This window comes from Colius striatus, chromosome 21 (genome assembly GCF_028858725.1).
Source record: "Colius striatus isolate bColStr4 chromosome 21, bColStr4.1.hap1, whole genome shotgun sequence".
Classification (NCBI taxonomy): Eukaryota; Metazoa; Chordata; class Aves; order Coliiformes; family Coliidae; genus Colius; species Colius striatus.
In genome coordinates, this window is record NC_084779.1 from 7,801,712 (window position 1) to 7,820,989 (window position 19,278).

The following is a 19,278-nucleotide window of genomic DNA, read 5'->3' on the forward strand; positions in this document are numbered from 1 at the left end:
CTCATCACAGAGCAAACCTCTCTCCAGAGGAACTGCATTCTAGGTCTCCCTGGAGGTGTCACACCACACATGCAAGGGCCACCAAACTAACCTGAGGAAACGTAGAGCTTTGCCAGTTTGTGTGCCCCAGTCCATCCATAGCCAGTTGGGATTTCTTCCCAGTGGTTCCTTTCCCAAAAACAGTCCCAGAGGAAGCAGCAAGTTTACCATGGATGTTTATTATGAACAAACAAGTTTACAGGGCAGTCGTTTCTACTCCTCAGAACGTGCTTGGAGGACAGGGGCTCCTGTGGCCCCAAATCCTCAGGGGGAGAGAAAAGTTACAACTAGAGAGAAATGCAGGACTTGAAATAATCAAGAGATCTTTAAAGGCAAAAAGAGATGTCTTCTGATTCAAGAGGCAAAGCTCCCTCCCACCTGTAACAGCCTCACAGGAATCTCTGGCAGTGCAGCACTGTCAGGGCAGCCATTTGTGCCACTGTCACACTGAGGGACAGCTTTGAGTTTCACTAGTCACGAACTCACTGCTCCAGGGCATGAGCCTATTTCTTGTTGCATGGCAGAGAATGGTCTCCTCCCTCTAATGACTTTGGTAACAGAAAGATCAGGTGCTGCATGCTATTAGAAACGCTTTTAAAAAGCCACAAAACAGTAAAACCTCCACAAAAGGGAACAAATCTTCTGTTACCAAAGGCAAGATGTATCACAGCCTTGTTAGCCAGAGGTGCAAGGGCTCAGGCAGCTGTTGCTCCCAGCTTCCAGCAAACAGCACCTGAAATGACCCTGGGGCCTTGCTCTGAATGCAGGGCACTGAGGGGACACTGCAGCTGGGAGCTCTGCTTCTTAAATCCAACCAATGCTGCAGCATGTCCAGGGCTGAACCAAACATTTGGCTTGTTTCAAGTGGTGGCACTTAATGAAACCCAGAGACCCACTTTCAAATGCTTGTGTGCAGCTTAAGGCCAACTTCCTGACACACCATCAAGCAACTCTGTATTCAGCTCCTGATGTTACTCTTCCCTTGGTCAGGTAAACAAATGATGCAAACACACCCCAGCCTCCTGGCCTTTGTCTTCATTTATGTGGACAAAAGAACTCCCATGAGATCAGAAGATAAACCCAGATAAGCAATAACAAGCTCCTGTCTGTGGGGGATGGCAACAAAAGGCATTGCAAGGACACCAAGGTGTTGGGATGATGCTCAGAGGCACAGCAGCCTCAGCTACAGCTCCATGTGCTCTGAGGAACAAAGCAGCAGTGTGCTAAGCCACCTGCTGTCAGTGCAGGAAAGGCATGAGTCTCCTTTCCAGCACACCCAGCCCGACAATGGCCTTGTTTGGAGAGTCCCAGCTGGTGCTTCTCCTTCTGCAAGAGCTCACCAAGCACAGACAAGAGGTAAATTAAAGAGTTATAAATAAGATTTGGTTCAGCCACAAAAGATTTATAAAAGCATCTTAAAATCCAGCCTTCCCCAAATTCCATCCCCACACACACACACTCCCCATCCCCTCCTTCCTTCCTTCCCCCCTCAAATAAATGGTCCTGAAAACACTCTTAGATACATGAGGTAACATATATCTGGGCTTTTCACAATGAAGTAAGACCATGCAGAGCTTTTGATGCTGCCATCAGCCTGCTGTACCACTAGCAGTGATGACTAGGTGTGGCTGTCAGCTATGAAAGGCACAGTCAGTTTGCCTCTGATGAAACAAAGAACTTGGATAGAATTAAGCAGAGGGGGTGCAAACCAAACACACTGAGTTACAGAAGTGATTTCAGACACTTTTGAACTAGCCAGGAGCTTTGGTGTCTAACCAGAGCCCTGCAATGCCATCAACAAACATCCGTACTTCAGGCAGCAGTGACCTGAAGGGGAACAGTGATGGACTTAGAGCCCAAAGCAAAAAGCTTTAGAATCTCAGACACATCAGAAGGGTTTGGCTTTTGGTGGTGAACTTTTTAGGAGTTTATGCAAATCAGAAGCAAGCAGAACTGATGACACTTGAGATTAATTCAGGAGATGGTTTGTTATTCAGACCCATCTGTCCTCTTGACAGAAGCTCGGGTTCCTTCATTTACCAAAGCCCAAGAAGTCCAGAGATGACTTTCTGAACACACAATCAAGTCTCCATTGGTGTCTGCAGTTTTATTATCTCTTTTTTTTCAACAGTGGCACCTTGTGATCAAAATGAAGTATTACAGCTCTCAAACACAACACCTCCCCAATGGAAATCTGCAAGTGAACAACTCCAACATGACACTGGATGTGAGTATCCCCCCCCCACAAAGGCTGATTCAAATGCAGGGAGGGGGGTTTGCTGATCAATCCTAAAGGCTGACAGCTGCACTTCTGGTAGCCCAAATAAGACCTTCAATGACTCTGTGACAATTGGGATGACACGTTTAGCACACGTGGTGTTATGTTCCCACCCATCTAATCACTACTGACTAGATATGCAAGGATGTGCCTTCTAAGAAGCAGCCAGGGATCTTCAATGTTCACATCAAGCCAACTCTCAGCAGGTCCACGTGGAATCTCTACTTGAATCACTTCAACACCTTGTACAGACTCTTCTCTAATGAGAACAGGATATGCAGAAACCGTGACACTGTAGGAACTGTCCCATGAAGTGAAAAGCCTCGTTTGCTTGAGATTCCCAACCTTCAGCTCCCAGATGGAGAACTGCTACAAAAATCAAAGCACTACGAATGTCAGCGTCTCATCAGCAATGCTTTGACTTCTTTGCCCTACCAGGCAGCAGCAAGGACTTCAGTTTCCTGACTAACCAGAACTACTTCAACTTCCCAAACACAACCCAGGAGCCAACCACCCTGCGACTCAACAAACATCAACATCCCAGTGTCAAAGAGCCAAAAAGACGCCTACGGAGTCCCACTTACTCTGCAACTACCACTACGTTTGGTCTTGGGATTGCTTTGTGTTCATTCTTGAGCTATGCTTCTCAGGACATACTTGACTGTGTAGGCAAAGGCTGCAAAGCCAACGATGACAAACAAGTTCGCCAAAGCTCCGCCCAGGAGTCCGTGGTTGCGGTTGGGCTGCTGCAGCCCCGCGTGGTTGGCGGGCGCCAGCGGCACGTGGCCGTTGAGCAGCGCCAGCCCGTTCTGGCCGTAGTGAGCTTCCCCGTCAGGGACCACGTCTGGTAAAGGGAGGGATGGAGGTCTGTTGCTCAGCTCTTCTTGTGCTTTCTGTTTCTGTTTGATTTCCTAGGGGGTTGAAAAGAAAAGGCTGAGTGAAGGGGTGGGAAGGGTTCGGAAGGTGAGTTGACTGGGGGCTGGGGTTTTGCCCTAAGGGACGTCACTCGCTCGCAGGTGGAGCAGTCTCTGATCTTTAGGCAGGATATTGACCATGGGGCAGTGCACAGATCACTCCCACCCAAGCTCAACAGAACACAGTGGCCAGGTCTGCTGCATGTGCAGCTGTGTCAAGGGTCTGATACCCTCCCAAACCCACCTCTGACTCTACATTCCCCTTGTGAGACTCGAGTCTTTAGTTCTCACACATGGCAAAAAACACCTCTGAAAAGGCTTCCAAGACTGACAAAAGTAGCTACTGTCTGGGAAAAAGACAGCAGGTGAACTACAGGAACCCAGGTTACTGCAGGGGTGAATTCCCTTACCTCCACCACCTCAGGGAAGAGCTCACAGAAGACTTTGTCCTTTAAATTGAACACTAAGCTCTGTGCAGCAAGCTGTCGTTTCTGCAGGGGAGACAAAACCCATCAGCAGCAGCATCCAAAGTTCACACACTTCCATTCAACAGCTGATTGTTCCCTACAGGGATGGTGCAAACCACAAGCCAACTGGTTTCTAACAGTTAAAACGTCACCCTTCCACAGACTGTTCACTACAACAGACATCTGTGGATGTAACTTATGTCCTCAGGGCCTCATCCTATGGGATAGAAGTGGTGTGTACTAGTGTCTGCTTGGCAGGCACTTCAAGATGAGGGAAGGGGGGAGAAGGGAAGGGGGGAGAAGGGAAAATAAGTCTTAACTATTCTGTTTAGTGCAAGAGATTTTAAGCTTCAGATTCAAGTCTCCCCACCCTTGCACTACCACCAACTGACTCAGCTGCACATCAACATATTAACTTGTGAGGTATGAGAAGAGCAGCTGTGGCTGCTGGCTGTTGTGAGCTGCCCCTGCCCAGGCTGCCCAGGCTGCCCCAGGCCCACACGCCGCGCAGAGCTCACGGTGAACTCGGAGGTCTCGATGCTGCCCAGGGTGGGGCCCTTCTCCACCATGAAGCTCAGAAGGCCTGTCAAGATGGTGGAGACTGACCAAGCTGGATTCCACGTGTCTGGGTGGAAATCAGTGATGGAAAGACACAACCTTTGAAAGGATAAGACAGGCAGAGGGGTTTGGTTGTGCCAGTTGAATTACATTGAGTATGGCTAAAATGGTGTGAGTTGCTTAAGTGTTAGAAGCAAATCCTTACCTTGTGTTGCACTTGAACCTTCCATTAGGTGTAATCATATAAATACTAGGAGGTTTAAAAGGAAATTCTCTGGGGAATATTAGTTTCCCATGATAATAGCCACCTGCATCACATGAAGAGATGAATTACTTATTTTGCATGAAGGTGAAGACTTAAACTGCTGCTCAAACATGGGCCAAATAATCCCCTTTACTTGTCTCCCTCTCACACTAAAGATCAAGCTGATCATCTCGTGCCTCTAACCCACAGCAAGAACAATCCACACCTCTGCTACTTTGGGGGCAAGTCTCTCCCATGCCTAACTCAAGCAGCACCTTCTCTTATCGAGCCTGTAACAGATTTAAGGCAAACCACATTTAACACACTGAGCCATTCCAGAAACACAGCCAACTGCAAGCACAGCCCTCTGAAGAATCACATTCCCAAAAGCACTTGTGAGAGGCTCCAGAAGACACTGTGAAATGTGACTACAACCAATGAATAAGGCTTTGACATTCCTCCCTGTCTCCAGGGAATTTCATCTCCAGAACATGTCTCAGGTCTCTGAGAACATGTATGTTGTGTAAAAATGGGCTTCTTCCCAAATGATCTTGGACTCTCACTATCAAAAGTGAGTTATCTGCTCCAATCAGCAACTACTTGTAAGGAAGCCACCTGTCTTCAGTTTGACCCCAGTGTGGTTTTGTTGGGACCCCTGATAACAGAGAAGTGACCAATGGCAGTGCCATCACCTCTTCTGAACGAGCTGGCACAGCAGTCACAGACAACTCACTTCTGGTTTGCCCACTCAAACAGGGCCCTGTCATGACTGAGGCACACCAATCCCACCATCAAGCACAGGCAGCTTTCACTGCAGGCTCTTACCTTCATAAGGAGTCATTTCAGGTCCCCGTACAACATAGTGCCTAAGACAAAGAGGGAAAGTCAAACAGCATGAAAAGAAGCACAATCAGCCATCAATTTCCCAACCAAAACCACAGGTGAGGGTCAGCTCAGCACGAGTTTCATCCACCACCTCCCATACTATCTGTAGGAGTGAGGGAGTTGGACTTGATGGCCTGGAAGGACTCCTTCTGTCCCCAGGTGAGTGAGGAGTTCATTCCCCCTCTTACCATTCCAGGATGTTGGATGGAAGGGGCTCTGCACAGATGTAAGGCACTGGGTCTTTCTTAATGCGCAGGTAGTCTTGTTTAAGCCTCTGTGTTGCTGTGGTTGGTGCTCTCTTATTACTGTTGTTGCTCATCTAGTTAGAAGAACACACAGAAGAATCTCAGTAGAACCTCCACAGAGGGAGAGCTCCTGCCCTTCACTGAACACAGCTCCACATCTGTGCAGAGAGCTGCTGCACAGGGTGTTTTTAAGTATAAATGAAGTTACCAAGTGGCAAGAACCATGGCCAGTCTTTAAGCAGCTCACACACTGCCCCAGGACACCTTGCACAAGGCCAAAACTCCTTCCAGAACACTGCTGCTTCAACGCCACAGTGAATGAAAAGGTATTGCACTACACAACCCACCTGATCTCCTCATAAGCAGCCCCATGTCCAGGCCCTACACACAATGACAGCTTCCCATGGTTTAGTCTCTTGGAGTAACTCATACTCAGACTGAGCATCCATTATGTACATTTGCCCTGGACTGACCCGTGTTTGGCCTTTTCACACATCCAGTGAGTTCAAACAAACAAACAAAAAGCCACAAGCACCTTGTTGCTGACTTATTGCCCCCTTAAACCTCAGTTGAATTTACAGAAAAGAACTCCTGGGACAGATTATTCTCTCCCAGATAAACAAAGGGCCTCATCCAACAGGGTGAAGAAAGGAAATTCCACGCTGCTTACAAGACAAAGAAAGCATTAGCCCTTACAATGCCCCTACAGAACACACACCAATTAACAACTGCTACTGAACTCACTTTCCCCCAAGACATTCAGCAAGCTCCTTAGCTTTATTCCCAGCTACTCAAGCAAGAAATGAAAGCAGAGATTTCAGGAACAGCTTCTGCAAAAAGATAAAGCTTACAAGGGGGCAGCAGCGTTTGTCTTGGAGGAAGTCAAGTGACCCCTCTTTATGTCATAAAATCACCAGTTTTTCCCTAAGGAAGTCGGCTTTGACTTTCAAACACGGATTAACTCCTATCTTTTGGCCACGGTTATTTGCTCTCCAGCCTCGCCACAGCCTGCAAAAACACACCAAGACTCTGCAGCGCTCAGCGTGCCCCTGGGGGGTTTTCACAGCCCTGGAAGCCTCACCTGACAGAACGGTTGTACCTCAAACGGAGGAAACAAGCGGCAACCTTCAGAGAAGCCACGGCCGCGTCTTCCCACCTCCACAATGCAACTCCCCCGAAGCAAGCACGGAAGCGACTCGCCCGCCTTGAGCCACTGCTCAAAGAACCCTCGAGTGGTGGGGGCTGGAAGGGCCCAAACAAGCGCTAAAGCGGGTTCCCCTCGCTCAGGGTGGGGCTCAGGAACGCGTCCGGGCGAGGTTGGAAACCAGATGTTCCCGGTCACCTCATGACCAGGGCAGCTCTCGGCCGGGCACTGACGGAACAGCCGCCGGCGCCCGCCTGTCCCCCGGCAGCCAGGGCAAGACCCGAAGGGGCCGAGGCCACGCGGCAGGGCGGCAGCCCGGCAGAGCTCACGGCGGGCCGCGGCAGGGCAGGGAGGCGGCCAGGCCCTCCCCGCTGCCTCAGCTCCCTCACGGGGCCCCGCCGCCACAGGCCGCGACTCACCTCTCCCCGCTCCAGCAGGCCCCTCCGCCGCCGGGCTGCCCCGCCCGCCCGCAGCCGGAGCCCAAGCGAGGGAAGGAAGGAGGGGGGAAGGAAAGGAGAGCCGCAAGAGACGGCGGGCAGGGCCGGGAGGGGCCGCGACCCCCACACCTCCCGCTGCGGCGCGACCGCGGCTCGCAGCCAAGATGGCGGCCCGGCGAGGCGGGGCCGAGGCGGCGCTGGCCGCCGCTTCCGGGAAGGAGCCGCCTCGTTTCCGGGGTCGGGGGTGGCCCGTTGCCATGGCGGCGGCGCAGGCCGCGTCCCTCCGCTGAGGAGGAGCCGGCTGACGCGGCGGGCTCCGAGCTCCCCCTCCGCCGTTCGTACAGCCACAGACTCGTCCGACCTCATGGACTCCTGTGTCCCAGCCCTATCGCCCACCGGCCCGTTGCCCTCAGGGCTCCCAAACCCCTCCCGGGACGGTGACCCAGCAGCTCCCTGGGCAGCCCCGGAGCCTCACAACCCCGTCAGCACAGAAATTCCTCCTCACGTCCAGCCTCAACCTCCCCCGAAGCTTGAGGCCATTTTCTGTTGCTTGTTACCGGGGGAACAGACCCACCCGCAGCCCGCCACAGCGTCCTTTAGTTGTAGAGACACGGCCTTGGCTCCAGGTTAAACAGCCCCAGATCCCTCAGCCCTCCCTCACATGCTCGAAATCCTTTACAGGCGACACATTTTGTTCCAGGACTCCACCATGAGGCCCATAAAAATACAGTTTTCTATCGTATTTGTGCATTTGTTGCTTCAGTGACGTGATGGAGAGAAAGGGAAGCTACTCTGTCCCAGCCAGGAGGCTAAATGATGGGGAGGTGGTGCCTGTTCCTCTGTTCACTTGTAAGCTCACCGGAAAAAATGCCCATCTGAAACGAACAGTGAGAGAAACAAACCAAGCAAGAAACAGTTTCAGTTTGCCAATGTCCATTTCGCTGTCAGTTGCATTCCAAATGCCCAATGTTTTGCCCTCAGACCAGCCCCAGCACTGCGAATTTCCTACCCAAAGCCTGTCCCACCTACATCTACCCCAAAGCTTCTGGATTGGTGAGGTTTGTAAAGCTCAGCCCTTTGCTTTGAACTGGATCGATTGTGGTGCCATGAAGGGCTTCAAGGGCAAATTATTTGCTTCAAGACAATAGCAGTAGTAGTCAGTTTGGTTTGTTTTCACCTCTTACCCTCTCCTGTCCTTTTATCTAACCTGAGCTCACAGTTGGAGGCTTTACACAACAGAAGGGACTCTATGATAAATCCTTATTATGAATCAAGATGAAAAACACTAATAACAAGTATTATTAGCATGCTCTATTAGCCTACATGCATTTCATGATGATAATTCAATAAATTCCTCCTGGCCACTCACACAGTGTGACACTTACCTAGTTTTATACCCTTTGACCTGAGGATATTCACCCTTTTTTTTCCTCTGCCACACCATTTTGCCTTTCTTTTTGTGCTTACACTACAACTCCTACTAAGTCTTCAAATGGAAGAAACATGCAAACCTGGAGACTGGAATAAAGGGCCCAGAATGCTGAAGGGATTCCAGAGCTCGGATTTACACCTCTGTCATTCTCCCCACAAGGTTCCCCAGCCCCAAAGTACAAAGTGTGTTGTCATTAACATTCCATTCACCTCTCTGGTGTGTTGTTCTCAACCCTAATGATAGTGTTGGATGAGACTTCTGAGTACTTTTTGATGCCCATCTGTTTTCCAACATGCAAATGAATCACTCTGTAGCATTTCCTCTCTCTGAAGGATCTCTGGAGTGCTGCTATCGTGTCTCAAAGGCATATTTTAAGCCTGGACTTGGGAAGCCACCACTAGAAGTTCTAAAGGAAATAAGCACATAGTGCTAAATTAACTTGGAAAGTGATTAACTCCAGGACAGAGGCAAGTGAGACAGTTCTGGCATTTGCTGAGTAACTTCCCTTCAGTTGATGCTTTGACTCTACAACACACATTTGTTTCACAGTGCTACAGAAGTGCAGTATATTGTTGTTTCATTGAATTCCCCAGACCCTTTAGTTCCCTAGGAAACTGCTCCTTTTCTCTTTATTTAACAGGAACTGATAACTTCATATAAATAGTTTCCACGTGGTGATTATCTCTGGTTTCAGAGAAGGGCTGTCATGGTCCTCGAGTCTCACTGATTCATCGTTGTTCATGAGGAAATTATTCTCTTGTTTTGAAGCTCCATTTTTCCTCCTGTGTAAAGAAAGGATAATATTTATCCAGCTTTACTGGAGGCATGCATGCTTAATCATGTGGTGACTGTCACCTCCTTTGAGCTCTCTGGAATAAAGGTTCCACATCAGCAAGTGCCAAACGTGAATCACAATCTTTGTCTCCCATAATCGCTGCTGTTAGGATAAGGATCAATAGTGCTCATTTGTAGGTCAGATTGATATTTCCAGGCATCATCCTGCTTGTGATTTACTTCATTTTCTGCTGTCTGAATTGCAGAGGCAGCAGGCAATCAGCCAGCCTTAGGTGACCCAAATAGGATGACAGGCACGTTAACCTAAGCACTGATAAATCCCTGGTAACCTTGCAGAAACCAGAGCTTTCTTCCCTTTGATTTCCTCTCCTGCCTGGCTGAGGTCAGCCCTGACCTCCTTTATGATGATTGACAAGGAGATAACACTACTTAGAAAATAGTTCTGGCACGTTTCTGAGTCAGAAAGAGGAAAGATCAATCCTCTTCCTTATTTCTTCCACCTGTACTAAGCAAGGAGCTCCACCACCAGGATCCAGCTCCCGCTCACCTTTCCATCCCGTGTTTCCCAAAGGATAATTGGTACACAGCCATCAGTGGCCTTCCAATGACATCACCTTGAGATGCAAAGACAAATAGGATGACATACCAGTTTCTCCATTCTGTTCATCACTTTCTCCCCGAGCCTTTCACTGCTTCCTCATGCTCCTCGTTAGTATTTGACATTTGTATGATTACATTGCTCTTTATATCCAAAGGACACCATGCCTGGTATTAGAATGTTATTAAGCTATTACCTTGCAAGATGGATGTATGCCTTCAAAAGCCATTATAATGGCTGTGGTTTCCTTCCTGATGAACTTCCTTTAAAGCCAGGTAATCTCTACACAGGTCTCTACAGGTAATTGTCCTTCACAGGGATCATTTGCAATGTCATAGCAAGTTTTAGTGACAAAAGGGGTTTTTTTCCTACGTGTTTAAAATATTTAGACCCAGAGGAAGATGCTGCCTGAGCTGACCATGGTTTGTTGTGACATAAAATGAGCCTCATGGAGCAGGCTGCTCTGCTAGATTTCTTTGACAAATACAACTCTGCCTTAACCCAGAGGAACTGAGACTTCCAGTGCTAAAACTTCTTTGGTAGAGCTTACTAAGCAGCACACAGTACCTGCTAAACTGAGCCTGAACTATAAATCCTTGCTCTCCCACTCCACCTTATCAGAAATAAGAACAAGGTGATGTCCTGTGGACCCAGAGTAGCACAATGGTGTCCCATCTCACAGTTTCCACTGCATGTTCATGACTGTGTGTCCTAGAGAGTCTTCTCCTGAGGGATGCTCAGGGTGCACTCTGAAGTCTGGGAAAGACTGAAGGTAATCTGCTTTGTTCGACCCAACAGCAAAAAACCTCCAGGCTTACCTTCTTTGTAGCTCCACTTCTGTGTTTAATCTTTAGCACACAGATGTGTAGTACACAATACTCTTTGACCAGCCTAGCTGCAGTGGCAAAGCAGGGCATGGGGAAGCAGGGAATTTCACAGGTAACTGCTGAGCTGTCAAGTCAAAGCCAGTGCTCAGGATTTTGATGGACTGGAATATGAAATGATGTTTGCTGCCAAAACCTGCTGGAAGAGTCCAGTCAAAAATGCAACAAGGAAAAGCAGGGTGTTTTATCAGGACTAAGTACTGATCATCTGAAAACATCAGATGAGATCTAGGAATATCTCTTTAAAAGACATTTTTAAATACCACAGCATGATTCCAACCCATCCTGTTGCAATTAACAAGCAGTATCAAAGCAATAGTCATCACCCTGCTTACACTGCAGCTTACATCACCAGAGCTTCATACAAACACCAATTAACCCTCTCAACAGTGTTGCAAAGTGTCATTATGTCTGTTTCAGAGATGAAGCAACAGAGAGAGAGAGGCAGAAAGATTTGCCCAAGATTGCACAGCAAGAGAAGAGAAAAGTTCAAGAGTTTAAGGCTTTGAAGCTGGTGTTTCTCTGCCCATGTGGCAGACTCTGCCCTCGTGTGAGGGGGAAGGTTTCTGGTTATTGCCACTTGCCTTTTCTGGTAGACAGGGAAATGTCTTTTGTTGGTTTGTTTTGCTTGGGGCTTTTGTTTGGTTTAAATGTGCTCAAAACTGGACAAAATCTTCTTGGCAAGCAGAGACCCCCTCAGTAAAGCAGGATGCAGACCTTGTTGGTGAGAGCTTGTAGACTTCTGCTTTCACTTGGGTTTTACACGATGGCAGTGGGGTAAAACATCACCAGGCCACTTTTAGCTCCTTTCAATTCCAAACCACCTTGATCTAACTTTTGAGGGTTGCTTGGGGGCTTCTGTTAGTGCTGGAGCAGACAGGTCAGGCCAGGAATGTTTGTGCTGCTCAGGTGGACTGTTCCCTCTCTGTTACTCATGGCGAGGTGCGGGTCATGGGAGCCACGTGGCAGCGTTGCTACTCCTGCACTGGCTACTAAAGCATGAGAAAAATGAAACCCAAGTGATTAATAGCAAATCTTAGGGCTTACCAGCTAAGTACAGTGCTTTCCACGTGAATAAGCACACCCCAAATGTCACAAACAGATCCAGAGCACAGGGGCATTCGTGGGCCTCCCAGGATTATCTTCTGCAAGTTGGAATGAATCAAAAGAAATGATCCTTGCCTTGGCCCAGCAGCCTGGGTCGCCTTGGGCATCACCTGAGGGCTACAGAATGATCTCTTTTCTTAAAGCCAGGTCTTCTTTTCAGCCACAATGCTTCCCTAAGGGTTTGCCTGCACTCAGAGGGTTATTACTCTGCTCTCCCAAGCTTTCTGTTTGTATTCTTGCTGCCGTCACCAGGGCAGTGGCTGCCCACTCTCCATCACCCACTCGGGCATGGGCAGAGGCTGAAGGAACCCTTGAGAGGCTGGCTGATGGAAAAGAGAGCATTGCAGCTGAATTTACCTCAAAAAGCATCCATCTAAAGAGGTATGACAGCTGACACAGCCACTTATGTAATAGCTAGTTTCAGGCACTGATCTGCTAATGACTGTTTTGCCCTTGCGCAGTTTGTTCCCGGTTTCTTCATTCCCCTCCTTCCCAGGTGCCATACTGTGGTACCTCTTCCTCTTGTTGACATTCTGGTCTAGTTCCTTATAGGAAAGCCTGAAGTTACTGGATTGATGAGCCCCAGTGAATTGCTACCAAGCACTGCATTGTATCCTCTCTCCTGGGTGCCAACAGGAGCAGGGATCGCCAGGGGAGATCTGCTTGCCTGTTGCTACAAGACAGAAGCCTGAAGTCCATTCCATCACTTCCTCCAGGAGCTTGGACAACTGTTGGGAGACATTTGGGCTTCACTTGTGATGGAGTTGTGGTGTCTGTGATCCCAGGATGGCTGGGCCTTGCATGGCCACAGAACAAGAAGCTTTTACTGATGTTCTCCAACCTCTGCCCGTCCCAGTTGCATCACCTTTCATACAGACTCTGAGCTGGAGGAAGAAGAAACACCATCCACTAGCAAGCAGGATTTCACCAGCCTGTGAATCTTTGAAACTGGCTGAGGGATTGACAGGTCTGAACAGGCACAGCAGCATCCACCAAAGCCCGTGACTAAAGAAACAAGAATAGAGAACAGGAAGAGAAACAGAAAAGCAGGTGTTATCCCAGAGGGATGACAGGAGCAGCTACAGACCTCTTACTCAGGAAGGTGAGTGAGTGGAAATGAATGCTGGGTCACACTGGAAGCCAGCAGGACTTTGCTCCTGAGGCTGCATTCTGAACCCTCTGCGCCTCTGGTGGAGGCTTCACGAAGAGCAGGGGTTACGTGGGGCCTCCTCAGAGCAAGGGCTGTCATTAAGGACCATTTAAGTGGCTGGTGACAAGGCTGAAGGTGCATGTGCTCATTGCTGGGATTTCTGGGGGTTGTAAGGATGTGCCAGCTAGCTTTAGCCTTGCTGGTGATAAAAGCAGAGCGCTGGAGAGCTCAGCACAGGCGTTGAGGAGTGCTGAGGGCAGGACTGGCAGCCTTGAGCAGCGTTTGAAGCTGCTTGGGCCAGGTGCAACCAGTGCAAAAGGCAGATGCTGTGTGCAGTGCTGTCCTGTTTCTGCAGGCACAGCTCACTGTGGTTTCAAGACACAGACCCCCTCAGCCACGGCTCAAAGCATCACATGAGAGAGGCAGGGGATGGTGCGATTCCCAGGAGACACTTTGGTGAGCTGAGCTTCAACGTGGAGAGCCCAGGAGATGAGGAAAACACCTGGAAAAGCAGAGTCAGTTCAGGAACATTTGGGGCAGGATCAAAGGGAGACATTAAGCAATGTTTGGAAGCTTTCCAGGTCAGGGACTGCCTTTGTTCTGCCTCTTGCATAGGACTGGACATGCTGTCAGCCTTGCCATAATTCCTCTGCTCCTTTCTCCAATGGGAGAAGAGAGAAACAAGTTTGTGTTCTGCTTTGAAAAGACTACAGAGTGGTTCTGGCTGCTAGGAGCTGGGGAAAGAAAAACCCCCCAGGAGGCAGAGTTCATACATGCCAGTTCAAGTCCATACACAGCACAGCCAGCCAACAAATGCAGAGGGAACACTGGGAGTTTCCTTTTCCTACAGTTGCCCACAGAGGTTTGTGTGCCTCTGAGTGGGAGGAGGAATAGACTGGCTCATCCAGTGGCCATGAAGGCACAAAACCACAAAACCAGAGAAGACAAGGCACCCTGATCTTTCAGAGGGAGCAGAAGTGGGTTGGCATGCTGTGTGCCCTGTGTGATGAGAGAAAAGGTGGGAAGATGGTTTGACAAGAGAGACCTGGAGCGTTCCAGGGGAATAAACACCACCCATGCAGGAGCAAGTGACGTGAGTAAAGCCACTGTAGATCTCCAAAGCCTGGGGACAGGATCCACATCCCTGCCACTGCTGGGGGAAGTGGATGCCAAAGGCTGCTTTTCTCTGCTCACAGGCTGGAGAGCAGCCCAGAGGAAAACAGTGTCCATAAGACACAGGCAAGTTGAAGGATGATAGAAAGTAATGAAACACTTCAGTGGGAGAGAGTACAATAATGTGAAACAAGGAGGGAGAAAGTTAATAACTGAAAGACAGTTTGTGTGGTTAGTGGGCAGCAAATTACAGTGAAGCTCAGAGTGTGGTATGGCAGCAGGGCAAGCTGCTGGGAGTGGGGGGATTGGCATGTGTCATTCCAGGGCTAATTTGTCTCAGGCCTCTGTGCAAGCCAACCAGCTGGGAAAGCCTTCAATGAATGAGCAGCTGAAGTGTCCTCTCTTGGTCCTCTATAAGCCAAAAAGGGTCATTTGTATGAAAAGCATTGGTATCTGTCTGGTCAGACACCTCCCTGAGGCAGTGTTCTCACCAGACACTGTAGCACCTCTTGCTTTGGAGCCTGAAAAAGTTATATTGGATAAAATAGTAACATTTGAGCTCTGGAGGATTAGCCAGGGACAGCAAGAGACTATCAGCACTGAGCTGCTCCAGGGTGCTGTGTGGAACAACACTGTCTCCACATGCACCAGCTGTAAGGAAATAGTCAAGGATGCAAAGAAGTGACAGTCTGGTGGCAGATTTCCCCAGCCTGTTCCTGTTCCACGAGGAACATCAGCTCACTCAGTGACTCTTTTGCACACATGAAGTAGCTGAAGTCTTTTCTCTCTGCCTGCAGGATGCTCCTTGTGCTGCTCTTCCTCTGGGCTGGTGCTGAGACAGGCAGATGTTCAGGCACATTTGTACAGGCTGATTTTCATTTATCATTTATTGGGTCCATGCCCTTGCTGAGTAAGCACAGTAATCAAGGTTTAGTGTCGAGCCAAGGGTCAAAAGTGGAGCTGGGACAGTACCTTTGAATTCCTTTGTTTTCTTTACCTAGACTGTCTTCATCAAGTCAGTGAGATGTGATTCCATCAATCTCAACTGGGGAACAAGCTGCAAATCAGGGAAAGGGATCTGAACCCTTATAGTGTGGGAGGCATCACTCTGTGTAAAGCATGAGATGTCCAGAGGCTGCATCCAACCATTGCCATTTGCTGCTGCTCCACAGGGCATGCAATGTGCTTAACTCCTTCATTACAGCACCATCAGCACTAAAACACTTCCTACCCCACTCAGATCACTCCAACCACAGCCTTTTAGGACTTTCCCATGAGTGGGATCTCCATAATCTGTTTCTGTACTTTGAAACAGAGACCAACTCACTTTTTAACCAGCAAAAGAGTTCTCTTCCCCTCTCTTCCCAGCTCAGGGTGCAGGCTGGCAAAGCAGCAAGTGCAGCCACAAATGGCATCTTGCTCTGAGGGACAGCACTGTCTGCACATCCAGTTCTTCTCCATTTCCTGCAGGAAGGATTCAGGGCTGGCTCAGAAGGTATTGTTCTGATGTGTTGCCAGAGAATCTCTACACTGAAGCCTGCAGCCATAATGAAGCAACAGAATTTGTCTTGTGTCTGTTCATTGTGCAATAATTCCATTGTCAAGGATTTATTGTTGCCATTTTCCATTGCACAATCTGAGATGGAGAGAGGAAGAAGGGTGGGGGACAAATGCCTGGACATGACAGAATTAGGTTTTCAGTGTCCTGAGGTTTCTTAATGAGAGTTTAACTGCTTCATCAGCCAGTGACTAGTGGCTCTGCTGTAGCTGTTTATTCAAGAGCCACTTGGGTATTTTTAATCAAACCCTTCATTTTTACACCCTAAAATACTGCCTTTAAGAACAAAAAAAACCCAAAGTCATTCTAATGTTTGGGGCATTTCCTTACCTGAGACAAAGAGGGGTAAGCACATTAACAGCAGCTGTTTAATAGGGTTTGCACTTCTTAGAACAGTCATTTTAAGTGATGCAAACCTTCCACTTATTCTGTTCCTCTAAAAATCCAGCACAGGGCAACAGTTCAAAGTGTAAACGGGGCTGAAGTCAGCCAAAATCAGAAGAGCCCGTTTCCCCCGAGCTTTTTGTCTTGCCCCCTTCTTTGTGAATTCAACCTCAGCAGAAATTCCACTTGCCTCTGTCTGTGATGGTATTTTGCAGCTTCCAGTGTAACAGAAAACCTGGCTCCACACAACTTTTCAAGGCAGGCAGAAGCTCTGCTGCTCGGGTTTGGAGCCCTGAACATCATCTATATCCAGAGTATTCATATGCTCCTACAATAAGCTTCTTGCAAAACCATTGCAGAGCTGTTTTCCAACTGGGCAGATGTCAGTGCTAATTATGCAAGAAATCTCAGGTGATTGTGCTTTAGCAGTGTCAGAACTCTAACTCTGCTCCTTCATTACTTGTGCAGACTTTTGCAAGCCTCAACTAAGCAGCATTACAAAAGCAGGGTGTTCTCATCTCAGTTGCCACCGTTGGCTTAGTCTACTCAAGTCTCAACATGCAAAGAGTGAAATTCTAGGGGATAGCCCACTACAGATGAGCAATACTCTAGGAGAAGCAGGAAGAAAGCCACTGCCACATGTCCCTTAGAGTAGCTGATCCACTGGGGTATGTAATTCCTCAAGCACACCCTTGGAAACCTTAATGACTTCAATTAGTGATCATACAAACCTCCAGAAACCACGACAAGGAGGCAGCAGGCTTGTTCCTCGATGGGAAAGTTCAGAGTGGAGACAACCTTACAGGATCTGTGGTTCCTCCCTTAGGGATTTTGTAGAAATGATGGCCAAACAGCCATTCTAGGCATTAAAAACAAGCCCCAGAGCACATCCCCACCACTCAGAGCGACTTCAGCCCAAGCGTAACCTTCACCTTAACTCGTTTGGCCAGTTCATTCACTTCCTATTATTCCTTGGATCATGCTTTGAATAATTTCCATGATCTGTACCTGAAGTCCTGCCCCTTTTGATGTCATCAATTGGATCCATATAGGGCTGGACAGCTCCTGATGTGTCTTCAGTTAGCAAAGGAAACCAGAACGCTTTGGACCGAGCCTTGTCTCCTGTGCAGGATAGAACCGAAGGCTGGGTTTAGGGGCTGCTCTAAACACTCCATCCCAGAGTTCCTGCCAAGGTACAGTGGGGTGATTGGCAATGTGGTTGTGTTATGTGTGTTTCTGTATGCATGTGATCAATATGTAGCTCTAGATACCTGTTTATGGGGTGAAATGTTTGGTGTGTCAGGCACGTGGAAGTCTGTAGTGCCTTGAGTTGCTGGGGTGCTACAGGAACACGTCCTCCTTGGGCACCTCTAACTTCCACTGACATTCTTATAACCTGCAGCCTCTCTCCAGGCACTTACACAGACCAGGAGGGCAGCTGGTCACTGTTGCTGTTACCTGGTTGAAGTCCCTGGCTGCAATTGCTGTGTTACATGAACTAGTGGCAGGGTGACCTGGGGAACCAGAGGATGTTCTGCTGCCCCCACATGTGTGTTTTGAAAGATTCCCTCTGGGCTTTCTTTTGCTTTTTCATTCTAGTTATTGTAAGGATGTAGAGTTAAGAGCTATGAACTAACTAGCCACAGCATTAAAAGCCCAGACAGAGTGTCTGAAGCTGGGAGTTGCCTCTGAAAACCATGGTTTGAATACTTACAGGTGGGGGTTTCAGATCCATAATGATACACACACAAAGTGTGTTTGAGGGGTTGGATTTAGCATTCACTTCTGCTAAACTATTGCCTTTTATTCTGCTTTTTTCTCACTGGGACAAGGCTAGCTAATGAGATTAATACAACTGTAGCAAACTTAAGTTTTCCTGGTTGACTCTCACACAATTTCCATTGCTGACTTAAAACACCATAAATGCTTAAGGACTCCTTCAATAGACATCACTGCAGTGTGCCTGGACACTCTAGAGCTAGGAACTGCAGGCTTATTTCCACTTATTCCCACCCAAATACAAGGAGAAATAAAGAACTGAATGAGAAGAAGGCTGGACACACCTAACATCAAAGTTTAAGCTGAAAGATGTGTAACTAGAGGGCAGCAAGACTGCCATGGGTTGAGGGTTGGAGCCTGTCAGTCCTTTTTCACTGAAACAGCATTCAGATGGGAGCCTTCAGCTGTAAGATTGGCTGATAAAACGTGTAAGCTGTGGCTGAGTGTCGTGGCTGTGTGCAGCAGCTGCATTGCAGAGCAGTGTTTCCCTGGAGCAGAAGTGGAATTGCTCATTTCCCACTTGAGTTCTCCACCACACGTGTTTTCATGGCTCGTGCTCACTTTGCCTGGGCTCCCTCTGCTTGTCCAATGGCAAGTGGAGCCAAGCAATCTGAACCACCACTTGCCATTTTTCACCAGAAGGTTCTAGAGGAGCTGCAAATACCTTATTGTTAAACAGCATCTTAGAAAATGGAGATACTGGATGTGTTGTGCTCTTTGGGCAAAACAACTTGTGATAAACTGAGTTTCCTCAACAGATAATTCCCCTTGTGTGGTCTGGTTTCAAGCTCACCTGGTGTGCAGCTTTTGGGGTGCTCTTTGCTGTTTGAGGATCATTGCTAACCTTTCTGACACTGAAGCAGCTTGTAACTCTTGTTTTCACAAGTGTCTTACTGCAAGGACCTCTGAAACAAAGCCATGTTTTGAACTAGAGAGGTTTAGGTCTTTAAGCTAGAGGTCTAGGTCAACTAGAGGGTGAAGGCATTGCAGCTCAGGGCACAAGTGTGTATCAGCTGAGCTGTGGTAACCTCACTAGCACCTCAGACTGAGCTACCACCAAATACTTCAAGGGCCAGAACTCAAAGTGCCTGAATCCCATTGTGTTGTCACATAACCCCTTTAACATCAGTTTGTGCACCTCTCTTGACTCTGGTTCTGGATTGCTAAGGTTTATTTGGACTTAAGGTTAGACCAAAGTGTTGGACTCAGTAAACTTCTGTTAATAGCATAATAGGTAGGGTGACTCACAGAGTGCTGTAATGTTGGA

General features: G+C 48.3%; 1 protein-coding gene across 2 annotated transcripts; it reads right to left on the reverse strand.

Moving 5' to 3' along the window:
* Window positions 1-2,131: 2,131 nt before the first annotated feature.
* UBE2J2 (ubiquitin conjugating enzyme E2 J2) lies at window positions 2,132-7,404 on the reverse strand. 2 transcript variants are annotated; one of them, XM_062012973.1, is made up of 7 exons: window positions 7,194-7,404; window positions 5,574-5,704; window positions 5,326-5,366; window positions 4,462-4,564; window positions 4,217-4,355; window positions 3,642-3,722; window positions 2,132-3,228 (listed from the first exon to the last, which is right to left on the reverse strand). In XM_062012973.1, exons 2-7 carry the CDS (start codon window positions 5,702-5,704, stop codon window positions 2,944-2,946), a joined length of 780 nt encoding a protein of 259 aa, XP_061868957.1. In that variant the 5' UTR covers window positions 7,194-7,404; the 3' UTR covers window positions 2,132-2,943. The 2 variants fall into 2 exon arrangements, with proteins under 2 accessions (XP_061868957.1, XP_061868958.1); XM_062012974.1 differs by lacking the exon at window positions 7,194-7,404 and adding an exon at window positions 6,712-7,187.
* Window positions 7,405-19,278: the final 11,874 nt, after the last annotated feature.

What these genes read in the sequence shown, in the direction of transcription:
- UBE2J2 (XM_062012973.1), bottom strand. Translation starts at nt 5,704, where the DNA reads ATGAGCAACAACAGTAATAAGAGAGCACCAACCACAGCAACACAGAGG. An exon ending in AGGTTCAAGTGCAACACAAG is followed by an intron (nt 4,356 to 4,461) that starts GTAAGGATTTGC and finishes ATCCTTTCAAAG; the next exon opens with GTTGTGTCTTTCCATCACTG. An exon ending in TCTTCCCTGAGGTGGTGGAG is followed by an intron (nt 3,229 to 3,641) that starts GTAAGGGAATTC and finishes TCAACCCCCTAG; the next exon opens with GAAATCAAACAGAAACAGAA.